The 22,322-nt window shown below is 47.1% G+C and overlaps 1 protein-coding gene across 5 annotated transcripts in view; it reads left to right on the forward strand.

Annotated features, from left to right (window-relative positions):
- The window catches only part of ppp4r4 (protein phosphatase 4, regulatory subunit 4), a 32,628-nt gene that overhangs the window by 6,172 nt on the left and 4,134 nt on the right, over window positions 1-22,322 (forward strand). For 2 of the 5 annotated variants that reach the window (XM_067572768.1, XM_067572769.1), the window contains 20 exons: window positions 5,749-5,851; window positions 5,962-6,109; window positions 6,776-6,849; window positions 7,049-7,155; window positions 7,284-7,391; window positions 7,477-7,598; window positions 7,724-7,846; window positions 8,873-9,015; window positions 13,731-13,850; window positions 14,784-14,861; window positions 15,257-15,340; window positions 17,519-17,692; window positions 17,798-17,903; window positions 18,078-18,225; window positions 18,320-18,464; window positions 18,956-18,994; window positions 19,096-19,167; window positions 19,246-19,309; window positions 19,454-19,528; window positions 19,794-19,884. In XM_067572768.1, the coding sequence (XP_067428869.1) occupies window positions 5,749-5,851; window positions 5,962-6,109; window positions 6,776-6,849; window positions 7,049-7,155; window positions 7,284-7,391; window positions 7,477-7,598; window positions 7,724-7,846; window positions 8,873-9,015; window positions 13,731-13,850; window positions 14,784-14,861; window positions 15,257-15,340; window positions 17,519-17,692; window positions 17,798-17,903; window positions 18,078-18,225; window positions 18,320-18,464; window positions 18,956-18,994; window positions 19,096-19,167; window positions 19,246-19,309; window positions 19,454-19,528; window positions 19,794-19,884 (2,124 nt within the window). The remainder of the gene's footprint in view (window positions 1-5,748; window positions 5,852-5,961; window positions 6,110-6,775; window positions 6,850-7,048; window positions 7,156-7,283; window positions 7,392-7,476; window positions 7,599-7,723; window positions 7,847-8,872; window positions 9,016-13,730; window positions 13,851-14,783; window positions 14,862-15,256; window positions 15,341-17,518; window positions 17,693-17,797; window positions 17,904-18,077; window positions 18,226-18,319; window positions 18,465-18,955; window positions 18,995-19,095; window positions 19,168-19,245; window positions 19,310-19,453; window positions 19,529-19,793; window positions 19,885-22,322) is intronic. The other 3 variants (XR_010924482.1, XR_010924481.1, XM_067572770.1) reach the window with 3 other exon arrangements.

The following is a 22,322-nucleotide window of genomic DNA, read 5'->3' on the forward strand; positions in this document are numbered from 1 at the left end:
CCTTAGTCTAGTCTCACCTGAGTCTGAGCTCACCTGGGTCTGAGCTCACCTGAGTCTAGTCTAACCGGAGTCTGAACTCACCTGAGTCTAGCCCCACCGGAGTCTGGACTCACCTGAGTCTGGTCTCACCTGAGTCTAGGCTCACCTGTGTCTGAGCTCCCCTGAGTCTGAGCTCACCTGAGTCTAAATTCACCTGAGTCTGAGGTCACCTGAGTCTGAGCTCCCCTGAGTCTAGTCTCACCTGAGTCTGAGCTCCCCTGAGTCTAGTCTCACCTGGGTCTGAGCTCACCTGAGTCCAAGCTCACCTGAGTCCAGGCTCACCTGTGTCTGAGCTCACCTGAGTCTGAGCTCACCTGAGTCTAGTCTCACATGAGTCTGAGCTCACCTGAGTCTGAGCTCACTTGAGTCTAGGCTTACCTGAGTCTGAGGTCACCTGAGTCTGAACTCACCTGAGTCTGAGGTCACCTTAGTCTAGTCTCACCTGAGTCTGAGCTCACCTGGGTCTGAGCTCACCTGAGTCTAGTCTAACCGGAGTCTGAACTCACCTGAGTCTGAGGTCACCTTAGTCTAGTCTCACCTGAGTCTGAGCTCACCTGGGTCTGAGCTCACCTGAGTCTAGTCTAACCGGAGTCTGAACTCACCTGAGTCTAGTCCCACCTGAGTCTGAACTCACCTGAGTCTAGTCTCACCTGAGTTTAAACTCACCTGAATCTAGTCTCACCTGAGTCTGAGCTCACTTTAGTCTTGTCTCACCTGAGTCTGAACTCGCCTGAGTCTAGGCTTACCTGAGTCTGAGCTCACCTGAGTCTGAGCTCACCTGAGTCTAGTCTCACCTGAATCTAGTCTCACCCGAATCTAGTCTCACCCGAGTGTAGTCTCACCTGAGTCTGAGCTCACCTGAGTCTAGTCTCACCTGAGTCTAGTCTCACCTGAGTCTAGTCTCACCTGAGTCTGAGCTCACCAGAGTCTAGTCTCACCTGAGTCTAGTCTCACCTGAGTCTAGTCTCACCTGAGTCTGAGCTCACCTGAGTCTAGTCTCACCTGAGTCTGAGCTCACCTGAGTCTAGTCTCACCTGAGTCTGAGCTCCCCTGAGTCTAGTCTCACCTGAGTCTAGTCTCACCTGAGTCTAGTCCCACCGGGGTCTGAGCTCACCTGAGTCTAGTCTCACCTGAGTCTAGTCTAACCGGAGTCTGAACTCACCTGAGTCTAGTCCCACCGGAGTCTGGACTCACCTGAGTCTAGTCTCACCTGAGTCTGAGCTCACCTGAGTCTGAGCTCACCTGAGTCTAGTCTCACCTGAGTCTAGTCTCACCTGAGTCTGAGCTCACCTGAGTCTAGTCTCACCTGAGTCTGAGCTCACCTGAGTCTAGTCTCACCTGAGTCTAGTCTCACCTGAGTCTGAGCTCACCTGAGTCTAACCTCACCTGAGTATGAACTCACCTGAGTCTAGTCTCACCTGAGTCTGAGCTCCCCTGAGTCTAGTCTCACCTGAGTCTGAGCTCACCTGAGTCTAGTCTCACCTGAGTCTAGTCTCACCTGAGTCTGAGCTCACCTGAGTCTAGGCTCACCTGAGTCTAGTCTCACCTGAGTCTAGTCCCACCGGGGTCTGAGCTCACCTGAGTCTAGTCTCACCTGAGTCTAGTCTAACCGGAGTCTGAACTCACCTGAGTCTAGTCCCACCGGAGTCTGGACTCACCTGAGTCTAGTCTCACCTGTCTAGTCTCACCTGAGTCTAGTCTCACCTGAGTCTAGTCTCACCTGAGTCTGAGCTCACCTGAGTCTAGTCTCACCTGAGTCTAGTCTCACCTGAGTCTGAGCTCACCTGAGTCTAGTCTCACCTGAGTATGAACTCACCTGAGTCTAGTCTCACCTGAGTCTGAGCTCACCTGAGTCTAACCTCACCTGAGTATGAACTCACCTGAGTCTAGTCTCACCTGAGTCTAGGCTCACCTGAGTCTAGTCTCACCTGAGTCTAGTCTCACCTGAGTCTGAGCTCACCTGAGTCTAGGCTCACCTGAGTCTAGTCTCACCTGAGTCTAGTCTCACCTGAGTCTAGTCTCACCTGAGTCTGAGCTCACCTGAGTCCACCTGCACTTGAAGTTGACCATCTGATGACTTGACTCAACGCTGTAAACACAGTGGATTTGGCCGTAGATTTCAGAGGGAATGCAGCCCCATCACCCCATGTGACTCATCACCATGATCATCATCATCATCACTATAATCATCATCAGCCAGGACCTGCAGGTGGAGCTGAACATCAGCAGCCTCATCAAGAAGGCTCAACAGAGGATGAAGAAGTTCGACCTGCCAAAGTCAATGATGATGCACTTCTACACCTCCGACACTTCCTCTATCCTCACCTCCTCCAACACTTCCTCTATCCTCACCTCCTCCAACACTTCCTCCATCCTCACCTCCTCCAACACTTCCTCTATCCTCACCTCCTCCAACACTTCCTCCATCCTCACCTCCTCCAACACTTCCTCTATCCTCACCTCCTCCAACACTTCCTCCATCCTCACCTCCTCCAACACTTCCTCTATCCTCACCTCCTCCAACACTTCCTCTATCCTCACCTCCTCCAACACTTCCTCCATCCTAACCTCCTCCATCACTTCCTCCATCCTCACCTCCTCCAACACTTCCTCCATCCTCACCTCCTCCATCACTTCCTCCATCCTCACCTCCTCCATCACTTCCTCCATCCTCACCTCCTCCAACACTTCCTCTATCCTCACCTCCTCCATCACTTCCTCCATCCTCACCTCCTCCAACACTTCCTCCATCCTCACCTCCTCCATCACTTCCTCTATCCTCACCTCCTCCATCACTTCCTATATCCTCACCTCCTCCAACACTTCCTCTATCCTCACCTCCTCCAACACTTCCTCCATCCTCACCTCCTCCAACACTTCCTCTATCCTCACCTCCTCCAACACTTCCTCTATCCTCACCTCCTCCAACACTTCCTCCATCCTCACCTCCTCCAACACTTCCTCTATCCTCACCTCCTCCAACACTTCCTCCATCCTCACCTCCTCCATCACTTCCTCCATCCTCACCTCCTCCAACACTTCCTCTATCCTCACCTCCTCCATCACTTCCTCTATCCTCACCTCCTCCAACACTTCCTCCATCCTCACCTCCTCCAACACTTCCTCCATCCTCACCTCCTCCAACACTTCCTCTATCCTCACCTCCTCCAACACTTCCTCCATCCTCACCTCCTCCATCACTTCCTCCATCCTCACCTCCTCCAACACTTCCTCCATCCTCACCTCCTCCAACACTTCCTCCATCCTCACCTCCTCCAACACTTCCTCCATCCTCACCTCCTCCATCACTTCCTCCATCCTCACCTCCTCCAACACTTCCTCCATCCTCACCTCCTCCATCACTTCCTCTATCCTAACCTCCTCCAACACTTCCTCCATCCTCACCTCCTCCATCACTTCCTCTATCCTCACCTCCTCCAACACTTCCTCTATCCTCACCTCCTCCATCACTTCCTCCATCCTCACCTCCTCCAACACTTCCTCTATCCTCACCTCCTCCAACACTTCCTCTATCCTCACCTCCTCCATCACTTCCTCCATCCTCACCTCCTCCAACACTTCCTCTATCCTCACCTCCTCCAACACTTCCTCTATCCTCACCTCCTCCATCACTTCCTCTATCCTCACCTCCTCCAACACTTCCTCCATCCTCACCTCCTCCATCACTTCCTCTATCCTCACCTCCTCCATCACTTCCTCTATCCTCACCTCCTCCAACACTTCCTCTATCCTCACCTCCTCCAACACTTCCTCCATCCTCACCTCCTCCATCACTTCCTCTATCCTCACCTCCTCCAACACTTCCTCTATCCTCACCTCCTCCATCACTTCCTCTATCCTCACCTCCTCCAACACTTCCTCCATCCTCACCTCCTCCAACACTTCCTCTATCCTCACCTCCTCCAACACTTCCTCCATCCTCACCTCCTCCAACACTTCCTCCATCCTCACCTCCTCCAACACTGAGTTCATTACTGAGTCCATCCTCACCTCCTCCAACACTTCCTCCATCCTCACCTCCTCCAACACTTCCTCTATCCTCACCTCCTCCAACACTTCCTCTATCCTCACCTCCTCCAACACTTCCTCCATCCTCACCTCCTCCAACACTTCCTCTATCCTCACCTCCTCCAACACTTCCTCTATCCTCACCTCCTCCATCACTTCCTCCATCCTCACCTCCTCCAACACTTCCTCCATCCTCACCTCCTCCAACACTTCCTCCATCCTCACCTCCTCCAACACTTCCTCTATCCTCACCTCCTCCATCACTTCCTCTATCCTCACCTCCTTCAACACTTCCTCCATCCTCACCTCCTCCATCACTTCCTCCATCCTCACCTCCTCCAACACTTCCTCCATCCTCACCTCCTCCATCACTTCCTCCATCCTCACCTCCTCCAACACTTCCTCCATCCTCACCTCCTCCAACACTTCCTCCATCCTCACCTCCTCCAACACTTCCTCTATCCTCACCTCCTCCAACACTTCCTCTATCCTCACCTCCTCCAACACTTCCTCCATCCTCACCTCCTCCAACACTTCCTCCATCCTCACCTCCTCCAACACTGAGTTCATTACTGAGTCCATCCTCACCTCCTCCATCACCAGATGCTCCCCTGCTCCCTCTGGCAATAGGCTGAACCTCTCACCAAAAGAAGAGTTTCTTCCCGACTGCAGCCACATCATCAAGGGCCGGGACCCACTGACATGGACTCTACCCCCCATGGAAACCATACGTTGTACTAACATAAAATCTGACTAAAATCTGATCTTACTTTTGCACAAATTAACAAAACTTGTATTCTTCTTCTTTTTATCATTATTATTATTATTATTATTATTATTATTAATTACACACTGCATATGCTGTTTACTCTTGGTCAATATTTTATACATTTCATTTTATTCTCTTCAACTTAAACTTGAAACCTGTAGCAGCTCTTTTCACTTACTATATTTCTTTTTTTCATTATTTAGGATTACTTCATTTTGTGTACGTTTTTGACTGTTATGCACCACAACACCAAGACAAATTCCCACTGGGAATTTCCCAGTATGTGCAAACCTACTGCACAGTATGTGCAAATCCTCAGAACCTGGTTCAGGTTCTGATTCTGCTGTTAGCTACAGCAGCTAACCCAGGAGGCTAATTCCTGTTCTTATTTTCAGACGGACTCTGAGACAAACATCAGTAAGACATGAAACAGCTTTTCTTGTTTAATGATGTCAGTCCTCCTCCCTCTGACCCAGTAATCCATCATCCTGCAGTCTGATCCCACAGGATCCAAACTAGTTCACTGAACTCATTCATTCTGAAACCTGTCAGAGAGCCAGGACCTCAATATCTGATCCCTGTCAGTATCTGACCCCCGACAGTATCTGACCCCTGTCAGTATCTCACAGGGGAGGTTTGTTGTCATGGTTACAGTAACGACCACCTGGTTAAGGTTAGAGAAAGATGGTGGTCCTGGTTAAAGAAACGTTGGTCGTCTCCCTCAGTTGTGGGTCTCTATAAGAACATCTCATCCTGAAGAACCAGAGTCATCATCAACTCTGTGTAAACAGATGTTTGCTGCTGTTTGTTGTTGGACAGGTTTCTGAAGACAGAACCATGAGTAGAAAGTTCAGACAACGTTCTCTCTGTATTCTCTGTTTGTCTTTTTCTGTGTTTCCTCCTCGGGTCAGTGTGGGTCAGGAGGTGCAGAGAGCGAGTGTCATCAGTAACCTGCCAAGTCTTGTCCGTCAGAATCCGGCTGAGACGTTCCGTCGGGTCGTACCAAAGGTCCGGGTACGTATGCAGAACTATCACCTCTAATGTCTTTGCTTCAACTGTATGAAGGCAGGTGTGTCATACAGGTAACCTGTCTATCTGTCTGTCTGTCTGTCTGTCTGACTCAGGAGGTCTTGAACGGAGCAGGAGCTGAGATCCAGCTGGCAGCCGCCGCTTCATTCTTAACCATCCTACAAGACGACATCATCCTGATCCACACACACACTTACTCCATCCTGAAGACCGTCCTGCTCCACCTGAACCACCGAGACACAGGTAACAACACCTGAACCACCGAGACACAGGTAACAACACCTGAACCACCGAGACACAGGTAACAACACCTGAACCACAGACTGTTACTTTGTATGGCTGAGGATGACATGATTACTACACTTTAACAGTAGTAACTATACAGCCAATACTATTCAAGTATAACAAACACAAGGCACAATTGGAAATCTTAGCTAATGGTGTAATCATATACAGTGTGTGTGTGTGTGTTTGTGTGTGTGTGTGTGTGTGTAAAAAGGAAAATGGCGTGGACCCAAAATAGTGCGGATGAGACCATGTGTGTAAGGAATTCGAGAATTAGACAAAAGGAAATGGCGACTAGGCGGGAGAATTAAAATCAGAGCCAAAAATGAAACTTTTATACAACTCACTCCGTCCTAACACCGAGCTGGATGTGTGTGTACGTTAGTAAAGAAAGAGAGAGTGTGGAAAGCATGCAGGGTCTAATCTGAGTGAAAATCACTACAATGAATAGAAAACTAGTTCAAAGGGTGAATCAAAAGAAAACACAAATGCTTCACAAATAAAAGTCCTAAAAACATACGATCGAAACATAAGCCTTTAGCGTCTAATAATTCACAATTTCATAGCTAACTCGGCCCAGATATCAGTCTTGATGTTGCTGTTTTGGTTGTTTGTTGCTGACAGTGGTGAGCAACGCCTGGCTAGAGACTCTGCTGTCAGCCATCAACGCCCTACCAAAGGAGACCATCAAACAGGAGGTACAGTGATCAGGATTACTGATCAGTGTCAGTATAAGTGATTATTCATCAGTATCAATATAACTGATTATTAATCAGAACAGAATAGTTTAAGCACAAAATTACATCATCAACACAATCTGAGCAACTAGATTTGAGAAATGCCCAGAAGTTGAAGACTTGTCCATGTGGCTAAACTTCTACCTGTCTGTCTCCCCAGGTGCTGAACCCTCTCCTCTATCAGTCTCAGCTGTCTCACTCTCTCCAGGCTCGTCTGGCCAGCTGTCGCATTTTGGGGAAAGTTGCCTGCAAGTTTGATTCCCACATGTGAGCTACACTGTACACGCTGTAGACTGATTATTGATCGGATGACGTTGATCATAGATATTTTTGTATATGGCGTTCGGGTGTGTTGTTACACCTGGTCTGATATTAACAGGAATGATTTCTGTCAGAGTGAAGAAGGAGCTGCTGCCATTGGCTCGTTCTTTATGTCAGGATGTGGAGTTTGAGGTCCGAGTTGGTATGTGTCGTCAGCTGGAGAACATCGCCAGGGCGACCGGGTACATTTAACCAAACGCAGAATGAAAGTAAACACAAAGCAAGCATTACAGAGATGATACAGTGTGTCTCCTGTTGGTCCTTCAGGGTGGATGACACCAGGACGGAGCTCCTCCCCGAACTGGTGGATCTCGCCGGAGACGAGGAGAGCAGTGTCCGCCTGGCTGCCTTCAACACTATCATCAACCTGATGGAGGTGATTGACAGCGGTGAGTCATCAGGCAGAGCTATGGTTAGAAACAGTTCCCTCAGACTGTGAGCTGTTTAGTCCGACGAAGACAGAAATAAAAGTGTTGCTTATTGTGAGCAGCAGTAACTCTTTCCTCTTCTGTAGATGACAGACTCCATGTTGTTGTTCCCCTGGTGATGTCAGTGTGCGAGGCGTCGTCACAGGCAGACGAAGCTGTCGTGGCATCGTTGTCATTCCAGTTTGGGAAACTCTGCAGCGGACTGGCAGGTGAGCTGCAACTCTGATGTCACACAGTAGAAACAGTAGGAGTCCACATCAGCTGAAACTGAATTAAGGACATTAAGAATAAAAGAAGATGATATGTAGGGAAATGATGCAGTTTATGTTACATCAGTTGTTTCTGGAGAACCGGCGATCAGTTCAGAAACACTCAGAGGATCACCACCTTAACATGGTGGACTGGTTTGCATAAATTCTTGACCTTGAGAGCTGTGATGTTGAGGGCAAAAACTCCATCCAGGGGGCCCTCTGCTGGATCTAGGCCCAAGAGGGGAGCTCAAAGGTGAGCACCTGGTATTCAGGTCTACACCCATGAGGCCTGGTCAGGCTCAGCCCAAAGGGATGGATCTGCCACCTTGTGGGTCGACCACCTGCAGGGCTGGATGTAGAATGAAGGTTAGCTCTTGGCATGCTGACCCCAGGCTGCAGAAACTGACTGTAAGGACATGAAGCATCACTGTCTGATATGGACGGTGATATATTGATAAGTACTTGTCAGTATATGGTAGTTGCTACTGCTCGACCTTCTAAACCAACCTTGGGCGAGGTTGGTTCAGAAGGTGGAGCAACTACATTTAGTCGGTCTCACCTCTTCGCAGGGCCCAGAACTAATATTCATGAGCCTCCAGCTTAGAGGTCGATTCTGTATCTGACTGTCGTCTGTGTTTATGCAGCAAACAGTTCAGAGTATCCCACCTTACTGGAGTCTGGATTCCATATTTCTGCTGGGAGAGTTTCATGCTCATGTGGGCAATGACTGAAAAACCTGGAGGTGGAAGTTTGGAAGGAATGGCCCACCTGATAAAGAAAGCTAACCCTAACCCTTAGGTCAAAGGTCTGTGATCAACCAGAGTGGTGATTCGCTGGACCTGGAACAGAGGACCAGCTGCTGGGATACTGGAAGAGTCATGGGATCCAGTTTACATGTGTTTTGTGGACGTGTGGTTTTCGTGCGTCTCTGATGAGTCATCGTGTCTCCGACAAGTTGTGTCTTGACGAGTCTTTTTGTTGCAGGCTGCCTGTCAGACGAGCAGAGGAGCCGGTTGCTGCAGAGGTTTAAGCTGCTGTGTGTCGCTGGTCTGCAGGCTGAAGGAAATCAGACTGACGGCAACAACGAGTCGACACTGATCCGCTGCAACTGCTGCTACAACCTGCCGGTACACACACGCAGGCATGCAGGCACACACACAACCAGCACAACTTTATGCTCAGACAGAGCATGTAGTGATACAAACTAAATCCAAAGACATGAATTAATGCAAATATGTGTCCGCACTAGTTGAAATGTTTCAATTAAAATAAAAATTTTAATTAATTAATTTTGCTATGTTCTTCATTACCATGGATAATTACCTGCTGTATATTTAAACTTACGCTAGTTTTGCTCAAGCACTCTTAGCTCTGTCCTTATAGCGACTTTCTTGCTAATGCAGCTTCGGTTGTTAGTTATTTTAGCTCAGCAGTTAGCTTAGCAGCTAACTTAGCTTAGCAGCTAACTTAACTCAGCAGTTAGCGATGGCTTCTCTCTCTCCCTCGCTCTCCTGCTCTCTCTTGCTCAGTGTGTCATATGTTTAGTTATTCCTCTGCCTCCTTTAGTGATAGTGGTACGAGTAATAAATGTAGTTTATTTGCAGTGTTGGAGGTGAGGCTCAGTGAATTGGAAGTGCGGCTCCGCACCACAGAAAACCAATCATTAGCTAATGTAGTTAGCCAGCCCCCAGTATCCGGTGCGGGCCGACCTAGCGTAGCTCCCACTGGGTGACTGTCTGAAGGAAGCATAGCCCTAAGCAGAAGCCCACGGTTCACCACCAACCAGTTCACGTTTCTAACTGGTTCTCCCCACTCAGTGACACACCCACTGAGAAACAAACTCTGATTATTGGCAGCTCCATAGTCAGCAATGTGAAGTTAGCGACACCAGTAGCCATAGTTAAATGTATTCCTGGGGCCAGAGAATCAAATCTAAAACTGCCGGCTACGGACAAACGTAAATATGATTGTTATTCATATCGGTGTGAATGCAGTAAATTGGGTCAGTGTGTACATATGCAGACAATGATGGACGCTGTAGTTTTCTCTGGGACCCTGCGTAATCTGACCAGTGATGTCATGTATAGCCACATGTCATCATTCAACCGCTGGCTCTCAAGGTGGCGTCCAGCTGCAGTCCTACACGCTTCTCTGTGCTTCCATTAGAGCAGTTACCCACCGAATACTACACAGAGGCTGTGTCTGTCCCCCGACCACTTAAATCAGTCAAATTTAGAGTAAACAGAAGAGGATTCATTCATAAAAATCTAAAATGAATTAACACCAACACTGCAATACTACAACAAAATAGGAGAATTAAATGATGACTCTTAAACATTTTATTTTACGCCTGACAGCAGCGCAAGTGTCTCTGCTAGCTGAAGACCGATGCAGTTGTCATGTTCCCGTCCAGCACCCACATTGTTTAAATAGCAAATGCATTTGCGCCCATCTGAGCACCCATTAGCCTGTTGGTCTTAAAATGAGGTGTGGTCAGACGCATTGTTGGTGCACTGCTGTCTTGAGGCAGTGGAAAGCGATTCTACAATCGACCAACAAAAATCTGGTCTGAAGTTTATGGCGCAGTGTTTCACTGTTATTTTAAGGCACATTATCAAGACAGTAATATGCGTCCACATAGGCAGGTGCATAACATTCACTCTGCTTGTTACACACACATGGACGTGCAGCAGCAGATTATAAATAAAAGGATTACAATGTGAAAGATTATTATTGTGTAGGCTACATTAACATTTTAAAAAATACATGTCATAATGGTTAGTCATAATATTTATCTGAATTAGCTAATCGGATGAAATTGTGTAATTATTTGACCATATTATGGCAACACATGCAGGCATTTAAACAGACCCGTCAGGTTGAGGATGTCTGTCAAGACCGAGCAGACGGATTTCAATAACGGATCAGATACGGATCGACTTTCCTGCTGCATCAGTACATGATGACATGAGGAACACATGAGGAAATAAACGAGGTGAAAACAATGATTAAACTAAAGAAGGAAAGAACTCTGAACAGCTTCCAGCTGCTGTTAGCAGCAGGACCAGAACCTTGGAGAGCTCATCAAGTCCTGATAACTGCTGATGATTCTTTACATGATTCAAATTAATGATTTAATTTCTGAACAATATTTAACAAATATTCTTTTTTTGAGACATTTTTGAGATAACAGTGATCAGGTTTTCATATTTTCAGCAGATAAAACGCTGCTGATTTGACCTGTTACTTTTCAAGAGAAACAAAGCTGTAATTAAAAAATTAAACCTTCTCAGAAAACAAATGAAAAGAAATTTTCAAACAAATGAATGAACAAGATCTTAAACTGGTGGTCTGGGGCTGACCACGGGACGGTCCAGGAGCAGCAGGGGCCAGTGTGCTCGTTATGGATCGTGCACTTTCACTTCATGCACGAGCAGATCCCCTTCCTCTGCAGAGAAGCGTTTCATCTTACTACTTGGCAAATGTGCCGTCATAATAGCAATCTGCCGAGGTGCAAGAACACCTGGCTTTTAAAGGGAAGAAACCTCGAGCAGAACCGGGCTCTAGGTGGGCACCATCTGCCTGGGAGACACAGAGAAGCATAATAACAATCATAACAATTATAACACTAATAATAGAAATATGATAGAAATATGACTATTAATAATAATAGTGGGAGTGGGTGTCGAGGCAGGACACCCACAGGGCCACGCCGTCCATAACCAGGGGGTCAAAGTCCCTCATCCTGTGTGACGAGAAAGCACAAAAACTCCAGGGTAAAAGCTCAATTAGTGACATGCATTAACGGTACATGAATGAATGGAGAGAAGGAGGAGAGAGGAGCTCAGTGCATCATGGGAAGTCCCCCAGCAGTCTAGGCCTATAGCAGCATAACTAAGGGCTGATCCAAGGCGAGCCTGGTCGGCCCTAACTATAAGCTTTATCAAAAAGGAAAGTTTTAAGCCGACTCTTAAACATAGAGAGGGTGTCTGCACCCCGGACTGAATCTGGAAGATGGTTCCACAGGAGAGGAGCCTGATAGCTGAAGGCTCTGCCTCCCATTCTACTTTTAAAGACTGTAGGAACCACCAGTAAGCTGCATACTGGGAGCGCAGTGTTCTAGTGGGATAATACGGTATTATGAGCTCTTCAAGATATGATGGTGCCTGACCATTAAGGGCTTTGTAAGTTAGAAGAAGGATTTTAAATTCTATTCTAGATTTTACAGGAAGCCAATGCAGCGAAGCTAAAATGGGAGAAATGTGGTCTCTTTTTCTAGTTTTAGTCAGAACACGTGCAGCTGCATTCTGGACCAGCTGGAGAGTCTTTAGAGACTTTGGGGACAGAAACAGTCTCTATGTGGTTTGGGGGACAGACACAGTCTCTATGTGGTTTTGGGGGACAGACACAGTCTCTATGTGGTTTTGGGGACAGACGCGGTCTCTATGTGGTTTTGGGGACAGACGCGGTCTCTATGTGGTTTTGGGGACAGACAGTCTCTATGTGGTTTTGGGGACAGACGTGGTCTCTATGTGGTTTTGGGGACAGACGCGGTCTCTATGTGGTTTGGGGGACAGACACAGTCTCTATGTGGTTTTGGGGACAGACAGTCTCTATGTGGTTTTGGGGACAGACGTGGTCTCTATGTGGTTTTGGGTGGGTAACTGCTCTAATGGAAGCGCAGAGAAGCGTGTAGGACTGCAGCTCTGCTTCCTGGTCTCAGCTCTGGGTTGTCATGGTTTTGGTTTACTAATAAACTCAGCCATATTTCTGGATATCAGAGCAGCTCCATCCAGAGTGGGATGTATGCCGTCTCTCCTAATCAGACCAGGTCTTCCCCAGAAAGTCTGCCAGTTATCTATGAAGCCCACATCGTTTGCTGGACGCCACCTCGACAACCAGCGGTTGAATGATGACATGCGGCTATACATGACATCACTGGTCAGATCAGGCAGCGGTCCAGAGGAAACTACAGAGTCCCACATTGTCTTTGCATACGTTCACATCGAGTCAACATTAAATTTGGTGACCTCTGATTGGCGTATCGGGAGTCGTTCCCATCAACATGAATAACAATCGTTCCATATTTACGTTTATTCTTAGCCAGCAGTTTTAAATGTGACTCAATGTCGCCCACTCTGGCCCCAGGAATACATTTAACTATGGCTGCTGCTGTCGCTAACTTCACGTTTCTGACTATGGAGCTGCCAATAATCAGAGTTGGTTTCTCAGCAGGTGTGTTACTGAGGGGGGAGAACTAGTTAGAAACTGGTTGGTGGTGAACCGTGGGCTTCTGCTTAGGGCTATGCTTCCTTCAGACAGTCACCCAGACACCCTGGCTTCCCGGCTGCTCGGGAACTACCGGGGGAGTAGGAGCTACGCTAGGTCGGCCCACACCGGATACTAGGGGCTGGCTAACTATATTAGCGACTGATTGGTTTTCTGTGGTGTGGAGCCGCGCTTCCAATTCACTGAACCTCACCTCCAACACTGCAAATAAACTACATTTATTACTCGTACCACTATCACTATATAAATAAAATTGATTTGAAAAATAAAAATTGACATTTATCATTGTACTTAATAAACGTAGAGAGAGGAGAGGGGGAAAGGGGACTGGAGGGAAACAACAGAAAGTTTCTACTGAGTTCATTCAGAAGCTGAACTGAAAACAAACAGTCGCTGCTCTGTTGTTATCTAGCTTACAGTTTAAAGTACAGTAAACACAAATGATCCGGTTGTCAAACTCACACAAATAACACAAACGAAAATTTGCTTCACTTTCTGTCTGAGCGCAGCACAGGTTGATCTGTCACCTGTCTCTCTCTCTGTCTGTCTGCAGGCCATGGTGGTGTTTGCTGACCCGTCTCACTTTCTGTCTGAGTTGTACCCGTCTCTCTGCAGTCTGTGTTGTGACCCAGAGGTCAGCGTTCGGCGAAGTGCTGCAGCCAGTTTCCACCAGGTGAGAGCGAACGTCTTCTGTCCTCAGAGACCGGCTGTAAGCCAACAGCTCGTCCAATCAGCACCAGACGTTATCATCAAACAAACTTCAGCTGTTACAAACACAAAACAAGCGACTATAGACTCACACACAGCAGCTGTACCAGCGGGGGGGGGGGGGGGGGGGGGGCACTGCAGCGCTGACCCTACCCCTCTGTACCAGCGGGGGGGGGGGGGGGGGCACTGCAGCGCTGACCCTACCCCTACCCTAATATATAATGTAACCACAGTGCTCTGATGCTGTCTTCTCTAATGTCACATGATGCTGTCTTCTCTAATGTCACATGATGCTGTCTTTACTAATGTCACATGATGCTGTCTTCTCTGATGTCACATGATGCTGTCTTCTCTAATGTCACATGATGCTGTCTTCTCTGATGTCACATGATGCTGTCTTCTCTAATGTCACATGATGCTGTCTTTATTAATGTCACATGATGCTGTCTTCTCTAATGTCACATGATGCTGTCTTCTCTAATGTCACATGATGCTGTCTTCTCTAATGTCACATGATGCTGTCTTTATTAATGTCACATGATGCTGTCTTCTCTGATGTCACATGATGCTGTCTTTATTAATGTCACATGATGCTGTCTTCTCTAATGTCACATGATGCTGTCTTCTCTAATGTCACATGATGCTGTCTTTATTAATGTCACATGATGCTGTCTTTACTAATGTCACATGATGCTGTCTTCTCTGATGTCACATGATGCTGTCTTTACTAATGTCACATGATGCTGTCTTCTCTAATGTCACATGATGCTGTCTTCTCTAATGTCACATGATGCTGTCTTTATTAATGTCACATGATGCTGTCTTTACTAATGTCACATGATGCTGTCTTCTCTAATGTCACACGATGGCTCCGCCTCTCCCCGCCCCTTCCTGTCAGGTGGTGAAGCTGCTCGGTTCAAACGTCCAGTTGGTCCACAAAGAGCTTCTGGCTCTGCTACAGGACGATGCTCTGGAGGTGAGAGGCCGAGCCCCCTGCCGCACTGCTCCACCAATCAGGACGCTCCACTCTCCTCAGTTTCTAACCTGTAAACCATCAGCAGTGAGCTGACTGTTTGTTGTACTTACTGATGTTTATTGATCATTTCATTCATGTGCTGCTTAAAGAATCATCACACAGTCTGACCTCTGACCCACAATCTGACCTCTGACCCACAATCTGACCTCTGACCCACAGTCTGACCTCTGACCCACAGTCTGACCTCTGACCCACAATCTGACCTCTGACCCACAATCTGACCTCTGACCCACAGTCTGACCTCTGACTGACAGAGAACATTGAAGTGTTTTATCTGATGTTCAGGTGTTTGTTTTATACCTGCAGCAGCTCTGATTGTGGTTGTTGTTGCTCAGGTGTTGGATGCTCTGATGAATCACCTGGAGGAAACTCTGGAGGCGGTTCTGTCCAGAGGAGAGAACCTGACGCTGGACAACAAGGTTAGAAAACCAAAACCAGTCCTGGTTCTCTAGTTCTCCTGTGGTTCGTCTGTGTTCTCTGGTTCTCTAATATAACCTTGCTGCATGCTGGAAGTCTTAGTTCTTTGAGACATTTGAGAGGCTTCTGTTGTTGATCTCAATGATGACTCAGTAGCGGTGGCGGACTCAGGCTGTCTCAAGGGCAGCGGCGGAAAAATATAAAGGGCATCTGATACATTCAATGGGCCCCCACTTCACCATGACTTCCTCCCATTCAATGCACCCTACAGGGCACCTTTTTCACTGAAAGGGCACCCAATCCTGCACTTCAGTATGTTAGACTTGCACTTTTCCATTTTTTTTGTTCACTAGAAGGGCAGCCATACAGAACCTCCAGCTCATCCCATTACAACAGCATCATGGGGCACTGCATTACATCCTCTTCATTCACAGGGCGCTATCACATTTCCTTCCACTGAAAGGGCACGATGAGGGCTCTTCATTCCAGACTGTCACATAATAGAGGCTCTATAGGGCATTTCATCCTGATTTACCCATAACTAGACCGTCATTACAGGACTTTCTCTCCTTTGTGGGGCACCTTAGAGGGCACTTTATCATGTTTGCTTAGCAGTCCAGCATATGGTGGGTGGAATGACCCATAGATGGTACTACAGCAACTCCTTTACTATCTGATCCTATGGATGTAACCTCCTGCAGCTCCATTTTCCACCTGAAGGGCTAGGGTTAGTGTTCCTCCTCTGATGACTGTTGTTGTTGTTGTTGGTGTCCAACAGGGGAGCTCCATCTCCCAGCTGTGGAGGATTTATCCTTCATGATGATAATATAACACTCATTCAGTGCTAATGGTGCTCCAGACTCCAACAGACTTTAACATATACTCATCATCCCTGTCAGGGGGCTCTTGGGTAATAAATTGTGCCTGTCAATTCCTCTACAAGAGTCTCGGGCGTCATCCACACCCCAAGAAACAAACGCTGTAAAACTTTCCCACTTTTTCTGTTTCTCTCTCCCACAACTTGCTCAGTTCACTTGTCATTAACTTTCTTAGAGAGATGTGCTTTAGCGTGAATTAGATGTGCTCTTAATTTTGAACTCAAATCTCTTTTTTTCAAAGTCCTCAGAGAGACATGATGAAAACTCCCACACTGAGGAAACCGTGAATATTTAAGCCACTTTGGCAAAAAAAGGTGTGGCAACAGAACCATATTTCTGACAGCTGTTATTGGCACCCATAGCGATCCTGTTATACATGACTTTATATCAGTGTATCCAATTATACAATGCACGGGTCCAGCATGCTACTGCATGTAGCCCTCCTGTTGTCCTCAGGTCAATTTTGACGAAGAACAGTATCCTGACTAAACTTTTACATATACCAGTCTGCTATAATCCATCAACATATTTTCCTTTGATCTCAACTATAGTTAGAATAATTCATAATTTCTTAGTCAGGATACTGTTTTGAAACCATTTCAGTTCTTTTGATGACAGCACATAATGACACCTGTTATCCTTGCGTCAATTTTGAGGGTTTTTTTGTGGGTTAAAGGGAGAGTATAATTAGCCAACAAGCACCAGCTGTGCCAATCAACTCACCTGGCACTGCTCTCATGAGCCATCTCCATACCTCTCTCTCCTGCAGCTTAACACCAACCACCAAATAGATATAGATAGATATATAGATATATACAGATATACATATGTTATTCTATGATGTCAAAACACTGTTCTTACAACAAAGCAGCTTTTAATAAGAAAAAAAGAAAGAAAACCCTCTTTTATCTTAAATTCTTAATTACTGAGATGCAACAGCCCTTTCTAAACAAATAGTATTTAAACAAAACTTCAACAAACACCAGTGCATATTTCAAAGCTAAGCCCATTTACTTTTAGAATCTGAAAATAGTAAATAAATGCAGTTTGCATATATGCACAAGTTACACGCGCCATTTAATTCCCTGTAACCCACTAAATGGCTGAGACCACTTACTGTTGTCCCATTTACTAAGAGAATGACCTCAGCTGTCAAGGAAAAAAACCCACTTACATGGGGTTGAGGTTCCTCAGTCTCCGAGGACTGTCCCGGTTGTGGACCTGTCAACCTTCTCGAGAAAAGGTTCCTCTGGCTCATCTGTTTTCCTCTGTGTTGCTGTGGTTCCTTTGGTTTCTCTGCAGTTCCCAGAGTTGCTGTCGGCTCTGCTGTTGGCGGAGCAGAAAGTTGGATGTTCTCTGCGTTGGCGGCTGCATGAGAAGCTGCTGCAACGTTACAGCTGCCTGGCCAGACTGCTGCCTGGAGAACTGCTACACCAAAGCTTCTCCCCTCGCATCTTTGTCATCCTCACCACCAACGTCAGTACAGCATGACATGACACAACACGATATGATACGATAAGACATGATCAGGTAAACCCTGTGAACAGACAGCTGACACTCCTCGGGTTGCTGTGGTTGCAGAAGGTGTTGCCGGTGCAGAAGGAAGCAGCTCGAACATTCTGCACATTCCTCCGCTACAACCGCAAACAGGAGCAGCGTCAGGAGATGATGGAGCGGCTGATCCAAGGTCAGAACTTTGCACCTTCAGGCTCAGGTGTCACATATGCATAGGTGACCCGAGTTGCAGTCACAGTCCCTACAGTGGTCCATGTGTACAAGACAGTAACAGGAACAGTGAGAACACATCAGAACCTGAAACACTGACAGACCTGTTTTGGTGTGTTTCTGTGTGGATCCTCAGATCTGGCTCAGGGGCGGAGCTACTGGAACCGGCTGAGGTTCCTGGATGTCTGTGAAATGGCCACCGAGATTTTCTCCCGGAAATACTTCAACAAACACTTCCTGATTCCGGCACTGGAGCTGGTCCATGACCCCGTCGCCAACGTCAGGTAACTCAGCCGGTTCTGTCCAGTGAGGCGGGTCAGATATGTCTGTGTGAAATCACATGTAACACACCTGTCTGCCTGTTCACCTGTCTGTCAGGTACAAGCTGTGCCAGTTGTTGCCCCGGTTGCGTTCGTCGCTCCGCCTGCCAGCTGACAAACAGCTGCTGCAGCAGCTCGACTTCTGTGTCCAGAAGCTGCTCTGCAGAGAGAAAGACAAGGATGTGGTGGCCACCATCCGCCAGGTAACACCTGCACTACCTGACTAATCTGCCAGGTAACACCTGCACTACCTGACTAATCTGCCAGGTAACACCTGTACTACCTGACTCATCCAAAGACCAGTCCAGACCCCGTCAGAGGATTCTACAGGTCTGACATGAATCTGGTCTACAGAGACCAGTCCAGATCAGATACTTGTACCATCCAAAAGAATCACCTGATGCAACACAGTTGTACGTATTAGTTACCATGGCAACATCTTCTACCTGGTGAACCTGAACAATCACGTTGACTCTTATTTCACTTTGTTGGTTCAAAACACAAGAAGTTTCACTATTTAGACCTGAGTCAGTTATTGATGAATGAATCATTAAATAAAGACAAACTTCAGGCTGCACGACGCCAGATGTTCATTCATAGACGTCTTAAATATTTGAACATCAGTTTTGCTGCTTTGCGTTGTTAAATGATGAATAATCACTGATGGATGAACTGTTTTCATAATGTTTTTCAGACAGTGTTGGAACTGGACAAACTGGACCTCACAGAGCCAGTAAGCAGCATATGTTCATATGTTCATGAGACCTGAAGTGTGAAGAAGTCACAGCTGAGAGTTTGGCTCGACTGTAACCTTCATGTGGTGTCTGTTTGCAGTTTCACAAACGACAGGAGAAGGATTTACTGGACCAGAAGAAAGAGAAGGAAGAGACTCTGCTGCTGGAGATGGTGAGTCTAAAGCTGACAGTTCACCCTCAGTCTGAATCACTTCCTGTCTTGTTTTAATGACATCTCCTGTGTGGTCAGGAACAGCTGGAGCGCCAGCAGAGCGACGGCAAACTCAACTCTGAAAAACACACCGAGAGAAAACGTGAGCAGACCTGCTGCATGTTTTATTTTTGCTGATATGACTCAGAAGTTTTTACTCTGCTGTATGAGGATTTGTAATAAAGTGTATTCATCCAAGTGTGTCTTTGCTTTGTAGTCCAGTGTGTAAACCACCTTTGTTTGACAGGAAGAGACAGTAAGACCAGTCTGTCTGCAACCAAGTCTATGTCTGTGTCTTCGTCTGGAGCTGCCGGGTCCTCTGGTAAGAACAGCATGCTGCAACTGTCACAAGAAAACGGTTTACCTGTGAATGTCCAGCAGAATCCTTTTTTTCTTTGTAAGACTTTGTAACAGTTTGTAAAATCTTGTAGCAGTCCGTTTGGTGCATACATGATGTTTTCAGGCTCAGTTCTTGCAGTGAAAACTGAAGCACGCGTCACAGGGTATTGAAACATCGATCATCTGTGTGTTGTAGAATACATGATGATGATGATGATGATGATGATGATTTCTTCTTCCTCATGCAGGTAAAGAGATGAGGAGGGCTAAACTGTCTCGGAGTCGATCCCTCAGCAGTCAGCCAACGACTTCCAAACCTGCCAATTCGGACAGACCTCTGTAAGACCTCCTGAATGTCACACAGTAACTTAACACCAGCTACAGCTCGAGTTAGGGTCAGCTTGAGGTCAGTAGGTGGACCCTGTACTGGACTGTGGTGGCTCAGAGGGAGCTGTGGTGCAGGCTCATTTATAGCTGCTGTGTACTTGGAAAGCTGCGTCCACCACTTCCCACGAAAACCTCAGTATTTGTAAAAACAAACAGGAGAATGTGGCAGCTCTGAGCAGGTGGGCTGACATGGTGGAGGCAGGTGAAGAGGTGAATTGAGGGCCGGTTTTATAATGATCCTCCTCACACACTTCATATCAAATATCATAGATCCACTGTATCATTAACATTCAGGCCAGCAGTGTTACATGTTTGTGCTCATAGAGAGACATAACTATTCCAACAGCACCTTTCAACATAAAATAAAATACCCCCCTACAACTGTCTGACCACTTCGTTATTCAATTCACGATCACCTTACCAGGACATCCTTATGTTGCTCCACAAATGGTCTCTTTCCACCGCAACATCCGGTCCCTCACACCAACTCAACTCTCCAATGAGGTATTGGCCACCCTGCCTCCTCATAACGTATTTTCCTCACTCGTGGTCAATAAAGCTACAGACACACTCTGTTCCTCACTAGCCACCTCTCTTAACAGTCTCTGCCCTCTAACATCCAAACCTGCTCGCATCACCCCTCCCAGTCCACGGCTCACTGGAGTCATCAGAGAGCAAAGGGCAGAACTCAGAGCAGCAGAGAGAAAATGACGGAAATCCAGAGAGTCCACTGACCTCAGTGACTATCAGGGTCTCCCAGCATCATTCTCCTCCAGTTTAAAAACTGCTAAGACCACTTTCTATCAGAACCAGATCTGTGGCGCCACAGACACTCAGAAAATATTCTCTGCTTTTAACTCACTCCTCAATCCGCCTCCTCCGCCCTCCACTCTGCTCACTGCTGACATGTTCGCCTCGTTCTTTACTGGTAAGGTCTCTGCCATCAGTAACCAGTTCTCTGAGCCTGACCAACCCAGTCTGCAGCTGCCAGCTAACAGGGCCACACTGTCTTCATTCTCCCCTCTGACCGAGGAGGAACTTCTGCTGGACTCCCGTCCCCCTACCTGTCCACTGGACCCAAAATCATCCAACCTTCTACAGACCATTTCCCCAACAATTAACCCCGCAGTCACACACGTCATCAACTCCTCACTTACAACGGGTGTTTTCCCCACCACATTTAAGCAAGCCTGAGTCACCCCGCTGCTCAAAAAACCTACACTCAACCCAGCCCAGATTGAAAACTACAGACTGGTTTCACTCCTGCCCTTCCTGTCAAAAATATTTCAGCACACAGTCTTTAACCAAGTCTATGAATTCCTTTCTGAGAACAACCTGTACGACCCGAATCAGTCCGGTTTTAAGCGCCGTCACTCTACTGAGACTGCACTCCTGCCGGTTATGGAATCAGTGCGTTCCACAAGAGCTGCTGGTCAGTCCTCAGCTCTATTGCTGCTGTCGGACCTGTCAGCTGCCTTTGATACAGTCAACCACCAAATCCTCCTCTCCACACTCACTGAGCTTGGTATCTTAGGATCTGCCCTCCGCTGGTTCATGTCCTACCTGTCAGGGAGATATTTTAGAGCATCTTAGAGAAGTGTCCAAACTGCACAGCTTATCCACAGGGGTTCCTCAAGGGTCAGTGCTTGGTCCCCTTCTTTTCTCATTATACACCACCTCACTTGGCCCAATCATCCGCTTCCATGGTTTCTCATACCATTGCTATGCTGACGATACCCAGTTCTTCCTGTCATTCCCGCCGGAAGACCACAAAGTCTCAGCTAGGCTCTCATCATGCCTTACAGATATATCAGCATGGATGAAAGAACGCCACCTTCAACTCAACCTCTCTAAGACCGAGCCCCTTGTCATCCCAGCCAGTCCCTCCATACAACAAAACATCAGCATCCAGGTCTACACTCCCTCCCCCTCACTACACTCTGCCAATGAAAGGCGCTTGGTTCCACAACAGGACCCTAAGTCGCTAGCTAGTCTCTTCTCCTCTCTAGTTCCCCGGTGGCGGAGCGAGTTACCAAACTCTGTTCGATCTGCAGAGTCCCTCTCAATCTTTAAAACTTTAAAACTTTAAAAAAAATCTCTGCAATTTATGCACTCTGTGCGTTGCCTCAGTGCACCGCCTGTTGGCACCTACGTCCTATCAGACTCAAACTTAAGCTTTATGGCACTTACTGGTGTTGTGTCTCCTGACTGGATCCCTGTTTGTGTTGGATCAGCTCTCAGATGTACGTCGCTCTGGATAAAAGTGTCTGTTAAATGAAATTGTAAATTGTAAATATTTGAAGAGACAAACCAACTTAGATCTTAACCAGCTTCATCTGCGATTTATTGACCTATGATTGAAACATTGATCATTTTCATAAATGTACAGC

The sequence above is a fragment of the Thunnus thynnus genome, chromosome 18 (genome assembly GCF_963924715.1).
Source record: "Thunnus thynnus chromosome 18, fThuThy2.1, whole genome shotgun sequence".
Classification (NCBI taxonomy): Eukaryota; Metazoa; Chordata; class Actinopteri; order Scombriformes; family Scombridae; genus Thunnus; species Thunnus thynnus.